Raw genomic sequence first — 18,337 nt, 5'->3', positions numbered from 1 at the left:
TTGCTTCTTTCATTGATTTAACTTGAAATAAAACTATATCCTAATTCAATTATACAGACAACTTGTGTCGCTGTAACTTATCTCTATTGTTTCATCGTAATGATCTGCTGTTGCTGTTATTTCTGCATCCTATAATGTAATCAGAAGCAAACATGGTTTTAGTCAACGTGATGATTGAATCTCCTTTTAAAAAGAATCATACCAAGCCTAAGACCTAATAATCTGAGTACTAAATGTTTGAGATTGTGATGCCAGAAGGGTGTGAAGGTTTTAAAATAGATTGGACCGTGTTAAAATTCCCCCTTGAATCAAATCTCGTCGTCTAAACTTTGGCACTGGAGCAATTGCTAATGGACCCAATGGTTTTGTGTCCAAACTGGCTGCATATTTAAGCGTCGCGTAAATGTGAAACATATGCTCTGACCGGTGCAAATCTGCTGCAAATTTGCCCCACAAAACAGAATCGCATCTCGCTTCAAGAGGTTAGTCACTGTAACTTTCCGGGTTGTGTTTTTTTGTTTTTCATTTCCTGCCTGAAATATGGTCCTTGAACTGATGATCAAGAAAGGATCAGGAATCCCTGGATCAACATAAGAACTGACATAAGAACTGACAGGATACAAATGAACCTTCCTTTGATGTGAAATATCCTCTTCAAAACCTGTTCTAATATCACCTTTCATCCCTAATATGAAATACATATTGACCCCTAAACTTACTGTACAATGATGAGTGTCTTTAAAGCCCCGCAAACGTGTGCACGTGATTCTATTGATACCCAAGACCGAGATCCCTGAGATTGACTGCGGTTGTAATACAAGGCAACATGTAACACTCATCTTGCTTTGATTCAACGCCCCTTTGATGTGTGAACAATCATTGATCGTTGAAAGGCCAAAGGCAGATCCAGCCTGGGCCGCTTTGATGCACTGATGTAGCTCATCTTCCCAAATTGGACACTTACTGTGTGTGATCAGGCGGAGACGATTCCGAATGCCAGAGAAAACAGCTGCCCCAGAAACAGAGAAGGTGTTTAGAAGGGAAATAGGGCCAATGGCAGTAAAATGAGGTTCTGAGAGATGTGAAGAGTTCATTAGACATTAAACACACACATTAAAAGTAAATCAAACCAGGATAAGGTCCGTACAGAAGAGCAGCGGAAATGAAACCCAGAAACGGAGGCTCTGATGTATCCTCTCCCCTTTGTTGTGATCATTATCAATGTAAATTGAAACGGATTAATTCTATTCACTGTGTGAATGAGCTTATTTGTAGAGCGTAAGAGTTGACCAGACCACTTCCTAACATACTGGTGTGCAAACATTTCTTCAGATAAACCTGCTTGTATTGCAAGCAGTGATGTGAACAAAAATATTGTCTTTGTTGCCGGGCACTTCCAACAATGACATTCTTTCATTGCCTGGCAACAGTTGCTCAATATGGAACAAGTGAGATGAAGCGAATCAGTAGAAGTCTGCAGTGTGAGTCTGCAGTTGTGACTGTGTGTAACCGTACCTTCGCTGTGCACTAGACGTGCTGAAGAAGAGACCGAGAAGGCAAAGTGTTACGGTTTCAAACTCTGGATCGGAAAATGACGGAGACGAAACCTGGAACATTTGTAAATCAGTCTTTAATAAAAACCCAAACGATGGAACTTTGACGACCAGCGGGTGGTAGAAGGCAGGCGAGCCACGAATTGGTCAGCGCTCCAAGAACCCGGGATGGCTGAGGAAGCAGTGAGGCAGTGGAAAAAAGAACAAAGGCACGTTAGCTGCTTAAAGGCCAAATTAACAGCTAACGCTGCTGGGGGAAAAAAAGGCACGCAGGGAAACAGATTGCAGGAGAAAAATGCACGACTCAATGAGATGGAATTATGGAACGAGGACCAGATTTTTATGGTGATGAGCGGAACACTGCAGGGAAAGAACACGATGGAGGACGAGGGGAGAGAACTCAAAATCCCAACACACAACTAAAAGCTTACTTTGACCTTCCTGTTCTGCTGTGTCTGAACCTCCCCTATAGAGATACCTTTAGATATACCTTTATAGTGCCCTTTAATTATCTTGTAATTCATTCGCTTCTTTGCAGGGAATTTCGCCGCCGTAAATAAAAGGTTTCCCCGCATTAAACAAGACTCTAGCGCAACATTTGCGGCATGAAATTTAACTTCTTCAAACTTCAAATTCTGATTCCACGTGACGCTTCCAGGAAACGTTAGACGCTCTTTTCTTTCATCGCCTGCAATCGATGTCCGTGTTGGCCCGCTCAAAGAGTCGTGTAACCAAACCCAAATATGAGCCTTTCATAACTCGTCAGTGACAGTCAGCGAAACTGTCCCGAGCGAAACGGCGAACCTCCACACGTACGTGCGTACGTGCACGGCCCACTTTGCACCGGCGTCGCTTAATCTTCAGTCGTGTCCACGTTTCAAACGCCGGTCAAGTGGAACCGACAGAGAATGAACCCTCTCTGAGAAGAGAAGGACGACAGGCGTGTTGTGGGGGTGGAGGTTGTCATAGCAGAGGCCCCGAGCACCCTAAAGCGCCGGCACAAACCTGGACACAGATATTAGTTGTTGATTCCCGGCCAGCCGCATGACCTGCGCGGTGTTAGTAACCCGAGGAGGAAACAGACCGTTGTGACAGCAGCCAGTGTTTGCGTTACATAACGGACAGTGTGGTGGGGCAATAATAGTCTTGTAGTGTGTAATACCAGGGGAAATCCACCCCAGCGAGCAGAAAGAGAAGGAGGGCGTCGAGGCCCCGGGGGGTGCGGGGGAGGTCGGACCTGGGGGCCTGTGTTAAGTGGGAAACGGAGCTGGCATGTAGACGGCCAGGGAGGTGAAGGTGCTTTGCAAGGCAAAGGTTCAGCTGTTGGGTATGCCAGGCTGTGCTGTAACGTGCACTTGGAGAGATTAAAGACGTTTTATGAGGAGAGAGTGGCGGATGGGAATGGCCATGGTGATGAGGAAAAGAACAGATGAGAGTCCCGCAGATGATAACGGACCTCGGGCACGTCTGACAATAGGACAGTTAGGAGAACATGTCGGAATTTACGGTGAAATCGCACAACCAAAGGGTCACGGTTTACTTAAGTGTACCCTGTAATCCCAGGCAGATTGGGGGATCACCGGTACAGCTCGTTGGCCTGTTCCAAGCATTCCGGCATACCTGCTGATTACATGAGGAATCCCACACTGTGGATGGAATTCACCGACTCGGGCTGGCCGAGAGGGTGAGAAAGTGCCGGAGAAATGGAAAGAGGAGAGGGAGGAAGGGCCTTTGTGGCAGCTGAGGAGCGGGGAGGTGGCGAGCGACGGGTTAATGTGAGCGGGCTGACTGACAGATTGGAAACTGTGGGATATCAACACGGGGGGGGGGAGGAGAAGTTTGTCATGCCTCGTAGCTGGTTTGTGCATAATTGCCAGAATAACACCTGACGGGCAGAGAGACAGACAGACAGACAGACAGTTGGCACAAGAACAGGAAAAGAGAGGGAGAGAGTGCAGCACCCAGCTAATATCCTGATCTCCAGCGAACATCTATTGGGCTCCACTATAAAGCAGCCGTTGCTGTAAGGAACTGTGGGAGCTAAGACGAAGCAAAATTAGCAGCCTGGAGAAGGAAGTTGAGTTCCAGCACAGAAGCTTCTGGCAGCACCTGGTCTGAAGGCTTCAGATGCTGAAAAGACCTGAGATTAACTGAAGTGAGACGAAGCAACTGATCAGTAAAATGACCGTAAGTACGGCCCTGCATTCGACTCACGTGCACACTTGGTTATTTGTAACGGAGCAAAAAAATATATATAAAAAAATGGAACGCAACTTTTTCCTTTACATGCAAAAGTGTTTGTGCACATTTGGGAGTGTGTGGTGGGCTGTATAGCAATATGGCAAGATGTTCTTACAGCTGTGGTCACATGATAGACAGGTATTCTACAAATGCATTAACAGATATTTCCTATTCTAGACTTTCAGCCTTTAAACACTTGGTCACTGACTTCAACCTTGATAATCACTTCTGTTCCTGTGGAGCTCTCGACAATCTCCAATCCACTTGCTGCTCTCTGTCATTTGCTAATTGAGGATTAAATAGTATTTCGCCTCGGTTTACAGGGCAAATATCAAAACGTTCCGCGCTGGAAATGACTGGGATGCATGTGTCAGGATTAATTACTAGAGTTATTAATTAACCCCTCGGCCTGTGGCTCAACAAAACGTCTGCATTTCCTCCAAGCATAAATAATTACACTTATTTATCTCAGAAAAGTTCAATGTAGAGCTGATAATGATCTCCCCGTGAGCTACCAGGCAAGAATGAAAGGGGTTTTTAATCCAGATGTTAGCAATTATATAGACAGCACTGGGTTAAAACCTGCATCCATCCATCCCAAGTGTTCCTTCTATGTTGCAGCAGCCCATCATCAGCTCTATTTTAAACAGAGCTGTCAACGTCACATTTGTGCTGAGAACACTCAAACTGGTCGAAACCTGCCGTCTTATTTTTGGCTGCGCGTCAGATTCCTGTTTCGTTGTTGAGGAACAACTCAAACCTGAGACCTTTTAACTGTATAACTTGTTATAAAAGGTTGAGTATCACCTGTGACCTCAATTTTTTCGATTTCCTATAAATGAAACGCTAAAATGTGGCGTGCATGGAAGCTTATCTCCAATTTTCCAAAAAGACAAACGCTTCCCATAAGGTTCAATCAGTTGTAATTATTCATAATTGCTATGAACACATGGCAGTCACACCGTAGATCACCTCTCACTTGATACCAATGAAGCCGCCAGCAAACGGAATCACAAAATGACACCGTCTCAGGACGTGTGTGCACTCCCGTGCAGGTTTTTATCATCTTTCAGGGACCGCACACAAACGCCTGCTCGACGGGGCCTTACGGGGACCTGATATGTGGGTTTTTTTACGCAGACTGCAGCGGCGGAGGAGCTCGATGAGCAGTGTTTCTTGACGGCGCAGTCCATGCAGAGCCTGAACATATCTGAGCACTTTCAGCTGGTGAAGCTACTCGGAGAAGGGACCTATGGGAAAGTCATGTTAGCGGTGCATAAAAAGAGAGGTTGGTCTGTTTTCTATCCACTGCATATTGCGTCTTCATCTTTTTCCATATGTAATCAGCAGAATACAATATTCGTTGTCATTCCCATTAGGAACGCCGATGGCGCTGAAGTTTTTCCCTCGCCTGTCCACCTCGCTCGCCTCCTTCCTGCGTGAATACAACCTCTCTCTTTCCTACTGCACCCACCCATCTCTGACACGGGCCCTCGGCATTTTCTTTTCCACGCCGTCCTACTATGTCTTCGCCCAGCAAGCGGGTCTCTACGGTGACCTCTACAGTGTGATCGTGTCAGAGGTCAGTTTGGCGGATTTGAGGGGTGAAAGCGTTCATGCCAGGCATGGTGCGGCCAAGCTAGCATAGCAGACACTTGACAGTGTTTTCAACAGGACCACAGTTTAAACGGGAACGCCACGCCACATCCACGTGCGTGGTGAAGTTTTTTTTGTTCGCACTTTTAAGCCTTTAAAGGTTTGTGCCCTGGCAGATGGATTTGCTCATGCAATGCTGAGAAAGCTGCTTTAGGCCACAGTGACTTTCCAATAGGTGTTTAATGGAAAATCCTACAGCTGTTGTTTGATAAAGGTTCCAGCTCCCCCCGTCTTCCATATCTGTGCCAGTAACACAGCTGTGCACAGTGCACGGATATGGAAAAGTGCGCTCTGCTCTCGCTGATTAGACTGGGACAATGTGAAGCAACGGGGAAATTTCCAGTCTGCGTTCCAGTTCCCTAATGTGACGCAGGCTCTGTCTTCCTCAGGTCGGCGTGGATGAAGAGTGCGTCCAGAGGGTGATGGCCCAGCTGAGTGGCGCCGTCACGCATCTTCACTCGCTAGGCTTCGTCCATCGTGACATCAAACCCGAGAACATCTTCCTGTGCGACAGTTCCTGTCGCTGGGTCAAGCTGGGCGACTTCGGCCTCACCCGGGCCATCGGCTCCACCGTCCGGGCCGTGTGGTACGAGTCGCCCTTCTGCACCCCGGAAGTGGAACCTGCAAAAGAGGCAGGAGAGCAACGGGGGAACTGTGGGACTGATGAGGAGATGGAGGACATTTGGATAACAGTGGAGCCCTGCATTGACAGCTGGGCGCTTGGCGTTCTGGTCTACTGCCTCTTGACTGGCTGCTTCCCGTGGGAGGAGAGCACCCATGAGGACCGCGGCTACCGTAGATACGAGAAATGGTTCAACCGCGAGGCTGAGAGGGGGAAAAAGGGGAATGATGGAGAACGTGTCGATGAACAGATAAACACTTACACGGAAATGGAGGAAAACCTAAGGGACAACCCCCCTCCTTCCCAGTTTGCGGGCCTCAGCCCACTGGTGATGACTCTTTTCAAGGAGCTGCTCCACCCAGAGCCCAAACACAGAGGAAGCCCCGAGGAGATCCTGAGCTACCTGGGGGGCCCCTGGCTGATGGAGACCGAGCGGGAGGAAAAGAGGAAGGCAGAGGAAGCCGAGAGAGAGGCCAAGAAGATACGGGAGGAGGCGGGAGTGGCCGAAGAACCGGCGAGGGAGGGAAGAGGGGAAAGATGAACTTTGTTGGGTTTTTAGCAGGACTTCTCATGTTTGACATTATGTTGAAATGTTATTTTTGATGACATTTAGATCTATTAGTTACATTCTACAAGGTGCTGTAATTTCCTATTTTTATAAACATCCTTGCTGGTTAATAGTGTACTTTATATGTGTTCATGTGTGTCTGAAGGAAGACGAAAATAAAAGAAAGCTGATGTTTGAAACTAAAAGTTGTGATGAAAAGTGTTTTAAAATGTTCTTTTGAATTGAACTGAATAAATAAATCAAATAAAAATGTTCTCCTGACAGAGGACTGATTTCACTGAACATTTCTAATTAATATGATGCCGATTTGTCTTTTATTACACAATTAATCAGAGTGTCTGCAGTTAAACATGTGCCGATTATTCGCTGTTGCTGTTATAATCGATATAAGTTTAACGGCAGACACTCGTGACCTTCAATCATTTAAAACAGCCAAAACTTCTTTGATGCTTACATAAATCAGATAAGTATGGGATGAATTGTAACGGGAGAGAAAACATTATAACTCTTTAAAGAGGAATTGCAGTGTGGTAAACTATCCAGTTAATGTTACATTTTCAGAAAGAATTTAGCATAATTTTGGCATTTAGAAAGGTGACAAAAACAGGATGGAAACACATGGAATCGAGGGACAAACGTTCTAAACGTTCCTCCTGTAATGGTGAGTGATCAATTCGGTCCTGTAAAAATAGTCGCTGGTGACTCTAAATCTCCATAAACACTGTCGGGAAATCTTTCCGTGGAAAGATGCGGCGCATTTGACGTGGTGAAGCAACAGGTGCTGCAGAACACATGAAGCACATCTAAAATTGGACTGAACAATACAACCCGATAGCGATGCCGGTGGGATCTGCGCTGATTGTCTGATACTGAGACCGTGTGAGCCACTGTGCTCCGCATCAGCCTGTTCCCTGGACCGATCGATTGATACCATCAGTCTGTAATCCTCGTGCACGGCTTTGACTGATTCGTTGATTCGTTGAACCCTCCGCACGCCGGTTGCCCTCCATATTGTCCTACTTCTGTTGCAGAGGACAGCAACTGGCTGAAAAATGAAAGAGCAGTATTTGGGCTGACAGCCAATTCCCAGCAGCCATCCCAGATATGTCATTAGCAGCATCTTAAGGAAGGAAGGAAAACCGCATTGCCCAACACATCCTGAACCACCCGTGTGAGGTAAAATGCACAATATTTGAATTTCTGGAATCACTTCCTTGTGGTAGCGAGCTGCTAACATGCAGGGCGAGTGCGTGCGTATGCGACTTGGGCCGGTGCTAAACCCGGCCAAGGGCCACTCCAGATGGATTTAAAAATAGACCCCAGGACCATCTATTTACACACCATGCACATCATCACCTCGCTCTGACTATCTGCACTCTGTAGCCCTCCAAATGCTGAAGTCAGGCCGCCTTGGCGCCCGCAGGCCTTTAACAGCACAATCTGAGAGAACATGGCGACCCATCTTCCCTGATATCTCCCACGTCTCTGCTTTCTTTTTATCGACGGCCAATCGCTGATTGATTTTCCCTGGTGTGGCTCTTCTCACGACCCCTCTGCTCAGTTGTCTCAGTTTAATTTATTCCCGATTAGCTTTAGCTTGACGGTGTTTTAGTTGAAACTCTTTTGGAGGCAAATGCTCATGTGACTCTGTGGGTGGAGGGAGCCTGACAAACGGTGACACATGGTGCCGGACCTCAGAGACAATGGAGCGCCAACACGAAGATGCTAATGCAGGTGTAAATCTGGTTTGAGATCCATGAAGACAGCGGGGACAGGAGAAACGGGGACAGTGTGAGGACGGCTTGTCCTTAATGAACCACAAGTGTAATCTTTAACAGTGAATTTTATTTTTTTAAGTTAATAATTTGTCATGGGGGTTTGAAGATAGGATGACAACGTTAGCCAGGTTGATGAAGAGCAAAGTACAGCGTGTTCATTTCACCATGTTTTGGCACCACATGGGGGGGGTCAAAACTCTCAGGCAGCACTAAAAAGTCACTGGATTGTGTCCAGTGTGAAAAATAAAAATTTAAAGACAAAAAAATCCAAACTACGTCCAGCCCAGTGGATCTGGCTGGTGATATATTTATACGTTTGCACTGAGCCACTGTAGAGCAGCAGTCTAGCAGCCATTAATGGACACTATTTATGCAAGTATCTAGTATTTGTATAATGTACATACGAATCTCGCTCCTTATTAAAAAATTAGTAATTATTTTTGGACTGTTTTAAAGTATATCTAAAGGTAAGTGGGAGATTTTTGGGTCTGTCCTGAACCTCTGATAATTGATAGTCTTTGCAGCCATGGCTGAGTCTCAGATTATCACTTGGAGAGTGAGAAGCACTAATTAGCAACATTAGATTTTTCCAGGTCAGTAGTGAGACCTCAAAATGGCAACTTGCAAATGGGAGAGTTCACTCTGACCTTCAGCCCGAAGCGGCTGTAGGAACACGGTCCACAGACGCCCCCGAAGTGCAGAGTTTTCTTTTTGAATTACTTCACACATAGTGTGCGTTAGTACAGGCGTTCAACATCTATTTGTGATGTTCTGGTTCAGGTTACGGGCCAGAGAATGCATTGTGCCAACTTGTGTGTGTGTGTGTGTGTACTTGCATAAAAAACATGTATCAGGTGCTGAAATAGAAGTCAGGGCAGGGGAAGGGGCGAGCGTGTCGGGGTGAAAAGGAGATGCCGAGTCGGGCCGTTACAGACCTCGCGTGCCTCCTGGATTCAAGCTCAGCTAATAAACAAGTGTTTACTATCTGGAATGACAGCCTTAACCATTTTACATTACTTTCCCACTCCTCTTCCTGGCTCCCCTCTCGGCTGTGGCCTCTTTCGGCCTCTCCTCACCTCGGTGTTCTTCCCCTCCTGCCAGGGCAGCGTGGCCAGAGTGGCAGGTTGATGTGCTTTGAAGGATTGATCATCCCTCATGGCTCATCTCTTTATCTTACACTGCCGCCATCTGTCCAGCTGTCATCGCGTTCGCCCGGCGACCTTGTTAGGGCCACGCCAGCGGCGGCTGACTTGAATCCCGCGTAACCCCAATATGTCAGACGGATGATGGGTTTCTCCCTCTCGAATTCAGCCCAACCGCGGGGGCGCGAGGCATTCGGGCTTGCTGTTTGTGACTTCGGGGGTATGTGCGGCAACATTTATATCGGCCAAGCTTGAACGCCACCGCAGAGTCCAGTTTCTCAGCCAGGACAACGAGCGTCCGAGGGGGTCAAGAGCAACGGCCTTGATAGTCACTCTCACATTTGGATGCATCTTAAACTCCTAACTGATGGACCCAAGCACAAACGGCGTGCAAAGGATGGATACATTTCAAGATTAGAAGTGATCGTTATACCGCTGTTATTCATCACTACAGTTAGATCCTAATCTACCAGCACAGACAAGCACCTGCTGAGTGTCCTTGTTTATTGAATCAGCAGAAGAGCCGATGTCACGTTGTGGCTTTGTTTTCCTCAGGTTTTATGTGGAGTGTAGCTGTTCGTGATAATGCAACACTGATTTATTTGTTTGTTTATTTATTTATGCAGTTAGTGGTGACGTTAATCCCCAGGATTGATCGCCTTTTTTCATTCAGGCTCTTTTTAAGATGGGATCCTTTAGACTTGGATTCCATGATTCAAAAACCTCTCACATTTGATTCCAACACATTCAGTCATTAACTGGTATTAAACAGTGAGATCAGAACATCGACGCGTCTTCAACTGTTTTCCAATTGAATCTAAATTAACTATTGAAATATTGTGTAATATTTTGAAGTAAAATCTAAGATATGTGTAGTTTTCCTGAACACTCCGCGATTAGAATCATCAGCAGTTTGCTTCTTCATAAGTAGGATCTTTGGGACAAGAGTGGGCTGATTTTACATGTGAATGATTTACTGCCACTGTTACAGATATTTGGTACTAAAATTATGAACACGTGTGAATTTTTTAACACTCACGGTCTCTGCAGAGGCCTGAGAGCATTTCCACGTGGAGCGCGCCCCCTGCTGGTCAAACAGGTAGTGCAGCAGCCCAAAATGAACAGGACTACTGATGGGATGTCACGTCAATCCTATTGCTTTCTTATTTCAGTTTCAACCACCAATAAATAAAGCAGATTAAACAAAGGTTGCAGTTGCTGCTCTAAAGGAGGACGGAAATAAATTAAATAAAGAATCAGGTGTTAAACACGTTAGGCTGGGTGTTATTTTGTAGGAAGGTCTGCTCATCTTTGGGAGTGACGGCTGTATTTAGTGGGGACGATGGAAGACTTCAGGTGCTTTATGTGACAACATGATGGGACAACAACCCAGTTCAACCCAGAGCTGCATGCTCTCTTCTTTTCCCTGGATTGGGGCAGGGGAAAAAGTGAAAAGCAAGAAAGTTTTTGGGAAAACGGGGGGAGGAGGAGGAGAAGGAGGGGAGTGAAGAGAAAGGAGGAAGAAAGGAGGGGAAAGAGGAGACAAAAGATTCATAAAAGTAAAGCAACAGTGGACGACAGCAAAAGTTGTGAGTACAAATCCAGTATGCTTGTTTTTGGATCTGACCGATTTGTAGATTTCACCTAGTGCAGAATATCTCACATCTAAAGAGAATAATGTACATATTTCCTTTGTAATATATAAATGTGGAAGGCGTCATTCATGCGAATCAGATAATTCACTCAGGAGCCGAAACTCCTCATTATACAGCTCAGGAAGCACAATTTTTTGGGGGAAAAGAAGTCGTCAAGCTCGCAAGGTGGCATCGAGTTAAACCAAGACGGTCGAAATGTTTCATATGTGTACTTGCAGAAACATCCATCTGCCATTATCAGAGTGGGGGGGTGGGGGGGGGGGGGAGGAAAAGACAACTTAAGACAAAACAGTGATGCTCAGAGGGGCCAGAAATATCATACAGCCAGAAAGCTGTGACATGTTCTCGGAAAAGCTGTAAAAGAATGTGCAACTGTAACCGGGGAGGGGTGGAGGGGTGGAGGTGGGGGTGCTCAAAGCGGGCACAAAAAAAAAAAAAAACACACATTCTTGAGAGAGAACTCACGTCTTGGACTCCAAAGTTACACTGACACATCAGGAGAGGAATGATGGAGGGCGGGAGAGGAGGGAAGACGGGAGGAAAGGAAGCGTGAGGAGGGGTGGGGGGAAGAGAAGATAAAAAGACAGTTTTAACCTCTGTTTAAAGGTGTTTTTCCTTTAATCTGGTCGCTTCTAATCGCTGCAAGTTCTCCTGCAGAACACATTAACTAAAGCAGCGGCCAACACCTCCGCCGCTCCCCAAAACACGGCGCGACTCTCTGTGTTTATAGGTGGAGCAGAACTTTAGGGAAAACATTACAGTGACCTGGAACGCCAGCAGCATTTATGTGCGAGCAGGTTGAAGGAAACATAAACAGTGGCCAGATCATGAGCGAGGATATTGAACAGTTCCTCAGTGTGAAATCACCCCGACTCTTTTCCTCTTCGGCTTCCTCTAGCTCGTAAAAGTATACCTCTTACAAGTTGAAGGAATGGGCAGCCTTCCAGTGGTCCTGCTCCTCTGCAGTTTCCACGGTACGGCTGCCAAACAGAACACACAAATCATCTTGTTTAATTATGGTTGAGTCCCTGCGTGTTTGTTTTTATGCTGCGAAACACTCCCCTCATGTGGTTTCTGTTCCACAGCGCTCACAGCTGTAGCCCAGGAACCACAGCCCGGTGAGCCTCCTCACAGAGTCACACTCACAGCCGGCACACGTTATGGCGCATGACTTCCGTTTCTCCTGTCGCTGGTTTCACGGGTTCCCACTCTCATTGTGTCCTTTCCTTTCCAGAGAGCACCGCGGCACCTGCAGCCACCGTACCTCCGAGTGAGTCACGGGTCCCACAAGATGGTGGCCGCCTTGTCCGCTCTCACTGACTGACCTTCTTCATCCCCTGTCTCTGCAGACTGCAGGGAGGAGATGTACCCCTGCACGAGGATGTATTCGGTCCACAGGCCCATCAAGCAGTGCGTCGGCGCCATGTGTTTCTACAGGTGATGCAGAACCCCGACACGAACCCCAGCCCTATAAAGTGCAGGTTTAAGGTCAACGTGTGTGTATATTGGGTGTGTAATAACTGAGTAGTTACTGTCTTTGCATTCATTTAGGATTTAAAATGTTCATTTAATAATTGGTGCAGGTGGTTTACCATCACGTTAGGCTCAGTAAATCAGGGTCTCTGACGTGTTAATATTCAACTCCTACAGTCTATATTCTCACCACTAGGTGTCACCAAATCTTGCTGGACCCTTAAATATTGAAATGTTGCTCGTCATGTGAAACACCAAGTTCAGTGAGGAACGGAGATTTCATAGTACAAAGCGGAGATTTGGGGATTTGAGTGCAAATGTAATAAAAGGGCAGTTTTAAATCCAGGCAGTGTGTAACGCTACCATGGTGGCATCGCACCAGATCCCGTGTCCCTTGTACAATATCCCTGATGCTGTTCTATCTGTGATGCAGTCTCCCCCGCGTGTATGTGATCAACAAAGAGATCTGCATGAGGACGGTGTGCCCGCAGGACGAGTACCGGAAAGGTCAGAGGTCAACAGTTAGAAAAACAGCATCTGTCTGAGCCAACAAACGTCACAGAAACATCTTTTGGTCATTACAGCTGAGCGATGCCGAGAGTTGTCCGGGTGGCCCAGGCGTGTTGAGAGATCGACTAAGAGGAATGACTGTCGCCATCGCCTTGGTAACACCAAAACCTGGGCAAACATGGCCTGATGAGACCACCCTCAAAGGTGGAGACCAAATCCAAGAGCTGTGGCCATAAAGAACAGACCATAACACCATAAATCCACCACCTGGGGGTCCCTCTTGTACGCACAAGTGTGCACACACATATCTACATCTATATATTAGTCCTTTGTATGTGAATATTGGAGAGGTGCTTATTTTACCTGTGTATTGTTGGACCACGGTCATGCATTTAATGGTTTCTGACCGTCTTTAGGTGCTGTATTAATGGGCCTATAGCAGCCAAATGCTAGTTCATTGTAAAAAGAAGCAGATTTTAACTCCCTGTATTACAGTATGTGCACCAATGTATCAAAAATAAATAAAAAAACCCCACATGTGGTCAACAGTTGTTGCATTATTGTTATTTATTCTGTTGCTTTAGTTACCGGGGGGGAGGGGGGGGGGGGCTCATTTACAGTCAGTTAACTTTTTCTTTGCATATTTATGTCCAGGTACGTTTCTTTACATACATACAGTGAGATAACAAATAACAGGAGGAGGGAGGGAAGCAATACCTCAGACAATGATCTGCACCCTTGTCACGGTCGTGTGTCACAACACGTGCCTGTGATGCGAGTGCGACATCACTCCTGCCTCCACATGGTCCCACATCACAACAAAAACACTCCCTGGCTCGGCCCCAGAATCACATTTACCAGAATCAGCACGCACGTTCAAAATAACTCCGCACGTTAACACGGAAACAGGCGCCTCAGTTTGATCTCATTTCTACGCTACGACGCGTCACCAGTGACGTCAATGATCGGCTTCTTAAAAAGAAAACAGAACAGGGAGGAAACAACCCCCCCCCCCCCTCCCCATCCCCCGACAGTGCAGAAACACAGACCGATCCATCAAGCGGGAGACGGGTCGCGACCTCGGGCGTCTCGCTCCCGGGCCCTTGCGGCTGCACTGCGTGGAAACTACGCACGTCCGTGTCCCCCTGAGACCCGACAAAAACACTTGTTCCTCTCGTTTCTTCGTCAACACCCAGTTGCGCCCGACACCCATTCGCCTCTGTCTCCTGCCGATGTCCAGCTGAGACAAAGCAGACGGCCCTAAAGACCTGTCCCAGGTGAAATTAAGCTTGCCTCGACATCTCTAGCAACATCAAGACCTCCCCTCGAGAGAGCTGGTCAGCTGTAGCACGTCAGCCTCTTACACGTAAACTAAATTAGAAGTGCCGTCTCAACGATCGCTGCATTAAATGCAGACTTTATGCCTTTTATCTCCAGACTGTCCCAGTCGGTGCATGCAGTCAGTCCAGCTGCTGAGGACAGAGACAGTACAAGTTACAGTACATACAGGTGACAACACCAGTGACAGGACCTAGCAGCTACTGACAATATATACATTAAATAAGTATTCTCTGTACATTAAATTCACTCATCACTATATATTATGACTCGGTTTTCAGAAGTTTCCCTTTATCGTAGTTTTGTAAACTCTAAAATGAAAATCAGAAAAACAAAAACACAGAGGCGAAGTCAATTTAACAAAAGGGGGAATGGATGCGGAGTGAAGAGGTATTAAAAAAGGAAGGAATGATGGAGGGAGGGGTGAGAAATACAGACTGTTACTGAAGGTTTAGCTGGCCAAAGAACAAAACCCACGACGGACCCAAACTCTACAGACGAACAGATGTTTGGCAGAGAGAGAGAGAGACAAAGAGAGAGAGAGAACCCAGAAAGTGCTGCATAATAAGAGCGTGAAAGCAGGTCTGATCCTCGTCACTTTGGGGACACGGGGTCAAAGTCTGACCACAGGTCAGCGCTGGGCGTGGTGGTGCTGGAGGTGTTGGATGGAGGCGCTGAGTTGGAATTACTGCAGTCCAGGTCAAGCAAAGTAGCTGTCGATCAAAATAAAAAAGGTTAATCCATGTTTTGATGGCAAGTCTTTGTCTATTCGATTTATGAAACTGTAGTCACAAATCGTGGATCTAGAGTCAAAAAAAGACTGCTGGTATCAGTCACTGCTTCCATGAGGTCTAAAAAGACTTTTTTCATTGGCCAACATGGTGAAAGAGACGTCTATAACTCAGCAAATAAATATATTGTAGCTACATCAAGCTTTTTAATTGCCCTTATTTAAATCATTCTTCAATTATTTTTTCTTTTTCTTCCTTCGTGCATCACAGCAACAGCAACATTAAAGTCCTGCCTGCACAATCATGTGTGATACATCCAAATTAGCGACTGCGTGTTAATTCTGAGCAATTAGAAGCTTCATAATCAACATTTAATTATCTCAGAGGAATGAATATTCACAAAAAGATCCCCCTAACAAATACCTACCAGTGTCACTTCCCCCTGCAGATGGTTGTACAGCATGATTGGTCGATCGAGACGAAGGGGGTGGAGCTAACTTCCCCCCAGGTGGAGGTGGAAGAAGGCCGAGTCCACCTGAACTTTGGGGACGAGTCCTGTCTTTCTTTTTTGATTGCTGGAAATGACCGAAAAATGAGACGAGAGAAAAATGTTAAATCAGACAACGAGCGTGAGATTTATGGCACAGTTTTGCATCTATATCATTTAGTGCGCTAAATTAAGCTTAAAAATAATTACCCCAATATTGAGAGTAATAGTCTGTCCTTCTTTGAAGCCCAAGTCCAGTTTAGGAGTGGAGTCTGGAGCCTGGGCCTGCTTACTCAACTCACTCTCCTGTTTCACCCACCTAGATAAAAAGAAGATATTTAATAATGGACTTAATGTACCTTCCCTAATAAAACAACCAACCACTAACAGCCGCATACTTGAAATGATCCTGAAGCGCAACGTTCAAATCAAAGGCATCGCAGCGGTCGCCGAAGCCAATGCCTATGAACGCGCTTCGACCTGGCAAACACAATAACAACAATAACAAGCGGTTTCAACCATTTAGGGGAGGAAAAGAAAATCACCGTGCTGAACGTCTGCTCTTCGTCATACGCTGAGCAGCTGTTCGCTCGAGTGATTGTTTCCAATCACAAAGCTTTTACTCACCGCTGTCGTCCTGAATGCGAAGCACAAAGTAGCGACTTGAGTCACTGACCGTTTCCACGGCGATGCCAGGGAATTCGGTCACTGGGGCTTGGGCAAACAACTCCCCTGTTGTTTGGAATAACACAAAAACACGATTACCTGTCGCAAAAGGTACGGCGACTAAAACTGCCGAAGGTCCCACTAAAGTTAAGCCACACTGGAACCCATTTGATTATTTTACAGGCGACAAATAAATAAACAATGTAATAATCTAATTATAATTATCAGCTTCGAAATAACCCGCCTGGCTGGACGCAGGCTGGGTCACCTTGGAACAGATGAGTACCAGGGAGGGGGTGGTGGAGGAGACTATACAGTGACAGCGCAGTAAACAATGACACTGCCCTGTCTGTCTGTCTGTCTGTCTGTCTGTCTGTCTGTCTGTCTGTCTGTCTGTCTGTCTGTCTGTCTGTCTGTCTGTCTGTCTGTCTGTCTGTCTGTCTGTCTGTCTGTCTGTCTGTCTGTCTGTCTGTCTGTCTGTCTGTCTGTCGGTTGCTCACCAGAGATCTTGTCTTCCAGTTTCACGTAGGCCACTTTGCCCCGCGCCGTCAGCCGCATTCGCCCCGTCCAGTCGGGGGAGTCCAGCTTCCAATCGGCGGCCCTGGTGTACAAATGCGGGGGGGGGGGGGGGGGGGGGGGGGCGGAGAAGCATGACAAAGGTGAGGCAGGTGATTGAGACACAGCGAGGGGAGAAGAAGGAGACGCCAAGGGACCTTTGTTTGTGTTTGTGCCACCAGCGTGATTCACTCCACGCCCACACACGCTCCGGCTGTATTATTTTCTATCGGAATGGAACGTGACTAAGTCGCCGGGCAGGAATTTTACTGAAACCTACGGCAGAAATGTTACATCACCGCTGTTACTCACTATGCATATGATCACTAGTGAACCAAAGGCTGGGCCCCGTGAGGCTCCGGCCCAGACTACAGTTGGTGCCGGGGCCACTCAGACAATGCTGCACCAGCCAGTGGCAAACAATAACCTGCAAACATAATATATATGTAACAATACGTGCATATTAAAAGTTGTCTAGTTGTACTACATAAGCTGCTGCTCTTTTCAGTCAAAGACGCAATTGAGGGATACTTTAACATAATTGCGTGGAACTACGACATTAGAATCAAATGGACTTTGGAGAAATGTCAGTATTCGTCGTTTTCATTCGATATCGTGAGTGTAAACAAACCGAGGGGATTAAACCCGGTTCCGCCCGTTATCCCTGTTATTGTGCGTACCGCTGTGTTACGCATTTTCCGTAATGACCTTGTAATTACACAGCAAAAACATACGCCCGCACGAAAACTACGGCCACCTGACCGGAGGCTGCGTGACCAGCGGAGGAGCTCGGTGCGTAGGTCTCCCGGCGGTGCCGCTGACGCCGCCCCAGCGTCGGGCCTGCCCCTCTCCCCCTCACCTGATAGCCCGGTTGGATGCTCTCGGTGGTATTCGGTAAACGTTGACCTCGGGTTTGACACAGAGGACCGACTCGTACTCGGACTGACCCTCGGTCGCCATCTTGATTTGTACACGGTCGGTGCACGCCGGTGCTGAGAGCTGTGTCCGTGCGCCGTTAACATCGACGTGACCGTAATGGACGATGTACTCGCGCAGCAACTATGTACCACGCTGGAGGATGTGTTATTATTAAAGGCAGAGTCCACCGTTTGTTTATTTAGTTATTTAAACGGGGCAATTATGTTCCCATTAGTGTACAAAATCAACATAGTTGAATCATAAAGCAACAATTAGACCACTGATCCAACAAAGCATCTGGCTAAATCAAGCTAGCACTTTACAGGCACCACATGTGAGCATCAGTTACACTTATAAGGAAGTAGGTCATCAGGTGTGTGTTGTTTTAAAAGGGCTGCATTATTAACATAAAATTTAACGTTACATAATAGTATTTATCCCCAA

General features: G+C 46.7%; 3 protein-coding genes across 3 annotated transcripts; 2 read left to right on the top strand and 1 right to left on the bottom strand.

Annotated features, from left to right (window-relative positions):
- Positions 1 to 1,462: 1,462 nt before the first annotated feature.
- Positions 1,463 to 6,912, top strand: sbk3 (SH3 domain binding kinase family, member 3). Its single transcript, XM_011605853.2, has 4 exons — positions 1,463 to 3,740; positions 4,935 to 5,082; positions 5,174 to 5,376; positions 5,840 to 6,912. The coding sequence occupies exons 1-4, from the start codon at positions 3,735 to 3,737 to the stop codon at positions 6,611 to 6,613; spliced, it is 1,131 nt and encodes a 376-aa protein (XP_011604155.1). The 5' UTR covers positions 1,463 to 3,734; the 3' UTR covers positions 6,614 to 6,912.
- Positions 6,913 to 11,010: 4,098 nt separating this feature from the next.
- mfap5 (microfibril associated protein 5) lies at positions 11,011 to 13,749 on the top strand. The gene is made up of 7 exons (XM_011605854.2): positions 11,011 to 11,149; positions 12,114 to 12,189; positions 12,301 to 12,333; positions 12,450 to 12,485; positions 12,565 to 12,652; positions 13,122 to 13,195; positions 13,273 to 13,749. The coding sequence occupies exons 2-7, from the start codon at positions 12,147 to 12,149 to the stop codon at positions 13,383 to 13,385; spliced, it is 387 nt and encodes a 128-aa protein (XP_011604156.1). The 5' UTR covers positions 11,011 to 11,149; positions 12,114 to 12,146; the 3' UTR covers positions 13,386 to 13,749.
- LOC101062617 (adaptin ear-binding coat-associated protein 1-like) lies at positions 13,743 to 18,084 on the bottom strand. Its single transcript, XM_003966270.3, has 7 exons — positions 17,835 to 18,084; positions 16,921 to 17,021; positions 16,382 to 16,486; positions 16,153 to 16,234; positions 15,965 to 16,073; positions 15,695 to 15,842; positions 13,743 to 15,249 (listed from the first exon to the last, which is right to left on the bottom strand). The coding sequence occupies exons 1-7, from the start codon at positions 17,933 to 17,935 to the stop codon at positions 15,131 to 15,133; spliced, it is 765 nt and encodes a 254-aa protein (XP_003966319.1). The 5' UTR covers positions 17,936 to 18,084; the 3' UTR covers positions 13,743 to 15,130.
- Between the last annotated feature and the right edge of the window lie 253 nt (positions 18,085 to 18,337).

This window comes from Takifugu rubripes, chromosome 7 (genome assembly GCF_901000725.2).
Source record: "Takifugu rubripes chromosome 7, fTakRub1.2, whole genome shotgun sequence".
Classification (NCBI taxonomy): domain Eukaryota; kingdom Metazoa; phylum Chordata; class Actinopteri; order Tetraodontiformes; family Tetraodontidae; genus Takifugu; species Takifugu rubripes.
The sequence above is the reverse complement of the archived record's forward strand: the minus strand, read 5'-3'. Positions and strand labels throughout refer to the sequence as shown.

Bases quoted from the DNA above. Each gene is read 5' to 3' on its own strand.
- LOC101062617 (XM_003966270.3), bottom strand. From the start codon at position 17,935: ATGGCGACCGAGGGTCAGTCCGAGTACGAGTCGGTCCTCTGTGTCAAA. The intron at 17,022-17,834 runs GTGAGGGGGAGA...TTTGTACACCAG, and splicing joins GCATCCAACCGGGCTATCAG to GGCCGCCGATTGGAAGCTGG. The intron at 15,250-15,694 runs GTAGGTATTTGT...TTTGATCGACAG, and splicing joins TGCAGGGGGAAGTGACACTG to CTACTTTGCTTGACCTGGAC.
- mfap5 (XM_011605854.2), top strand. From the start codon at position 12,147: ATGGGCAGCCTTCCAGTGGTCCTGCTCCTCTGCAGTTTCCACG. The intron at 12,334-12,449 runs GTGAGCCTCCTC...TTTCCTTTCCAG, and splicing joins AGCCCAGGAACCACAGCCCG to AGAGCACCGCGGCACCTGCA. The intron at 13,196-13,272 runs GTCAGAGGTCAA...TGGTCATTACAG, and splicing joins GCAGGACGAGTACCGGAAAG to CTGAGCGATGCCGAGAGTTG.
- sbk3 (XM_011605853.2), top strand. The intron at 5,083-5,173 runs GTTGGTCTGTTT...CATTCCCATTAG, and splicing joins AGCGGTGCATAAAAAGAGAG to GAACGCCGATGGCGCTGAAG. The intron at 5,377-5,839 runs GTCAGTTTGGCG...TGTCTTCCTCAG, and splicing joins ACAGTGTGATCGTGTCAGAG to GTCGGCGTGGATGAAGAGTG.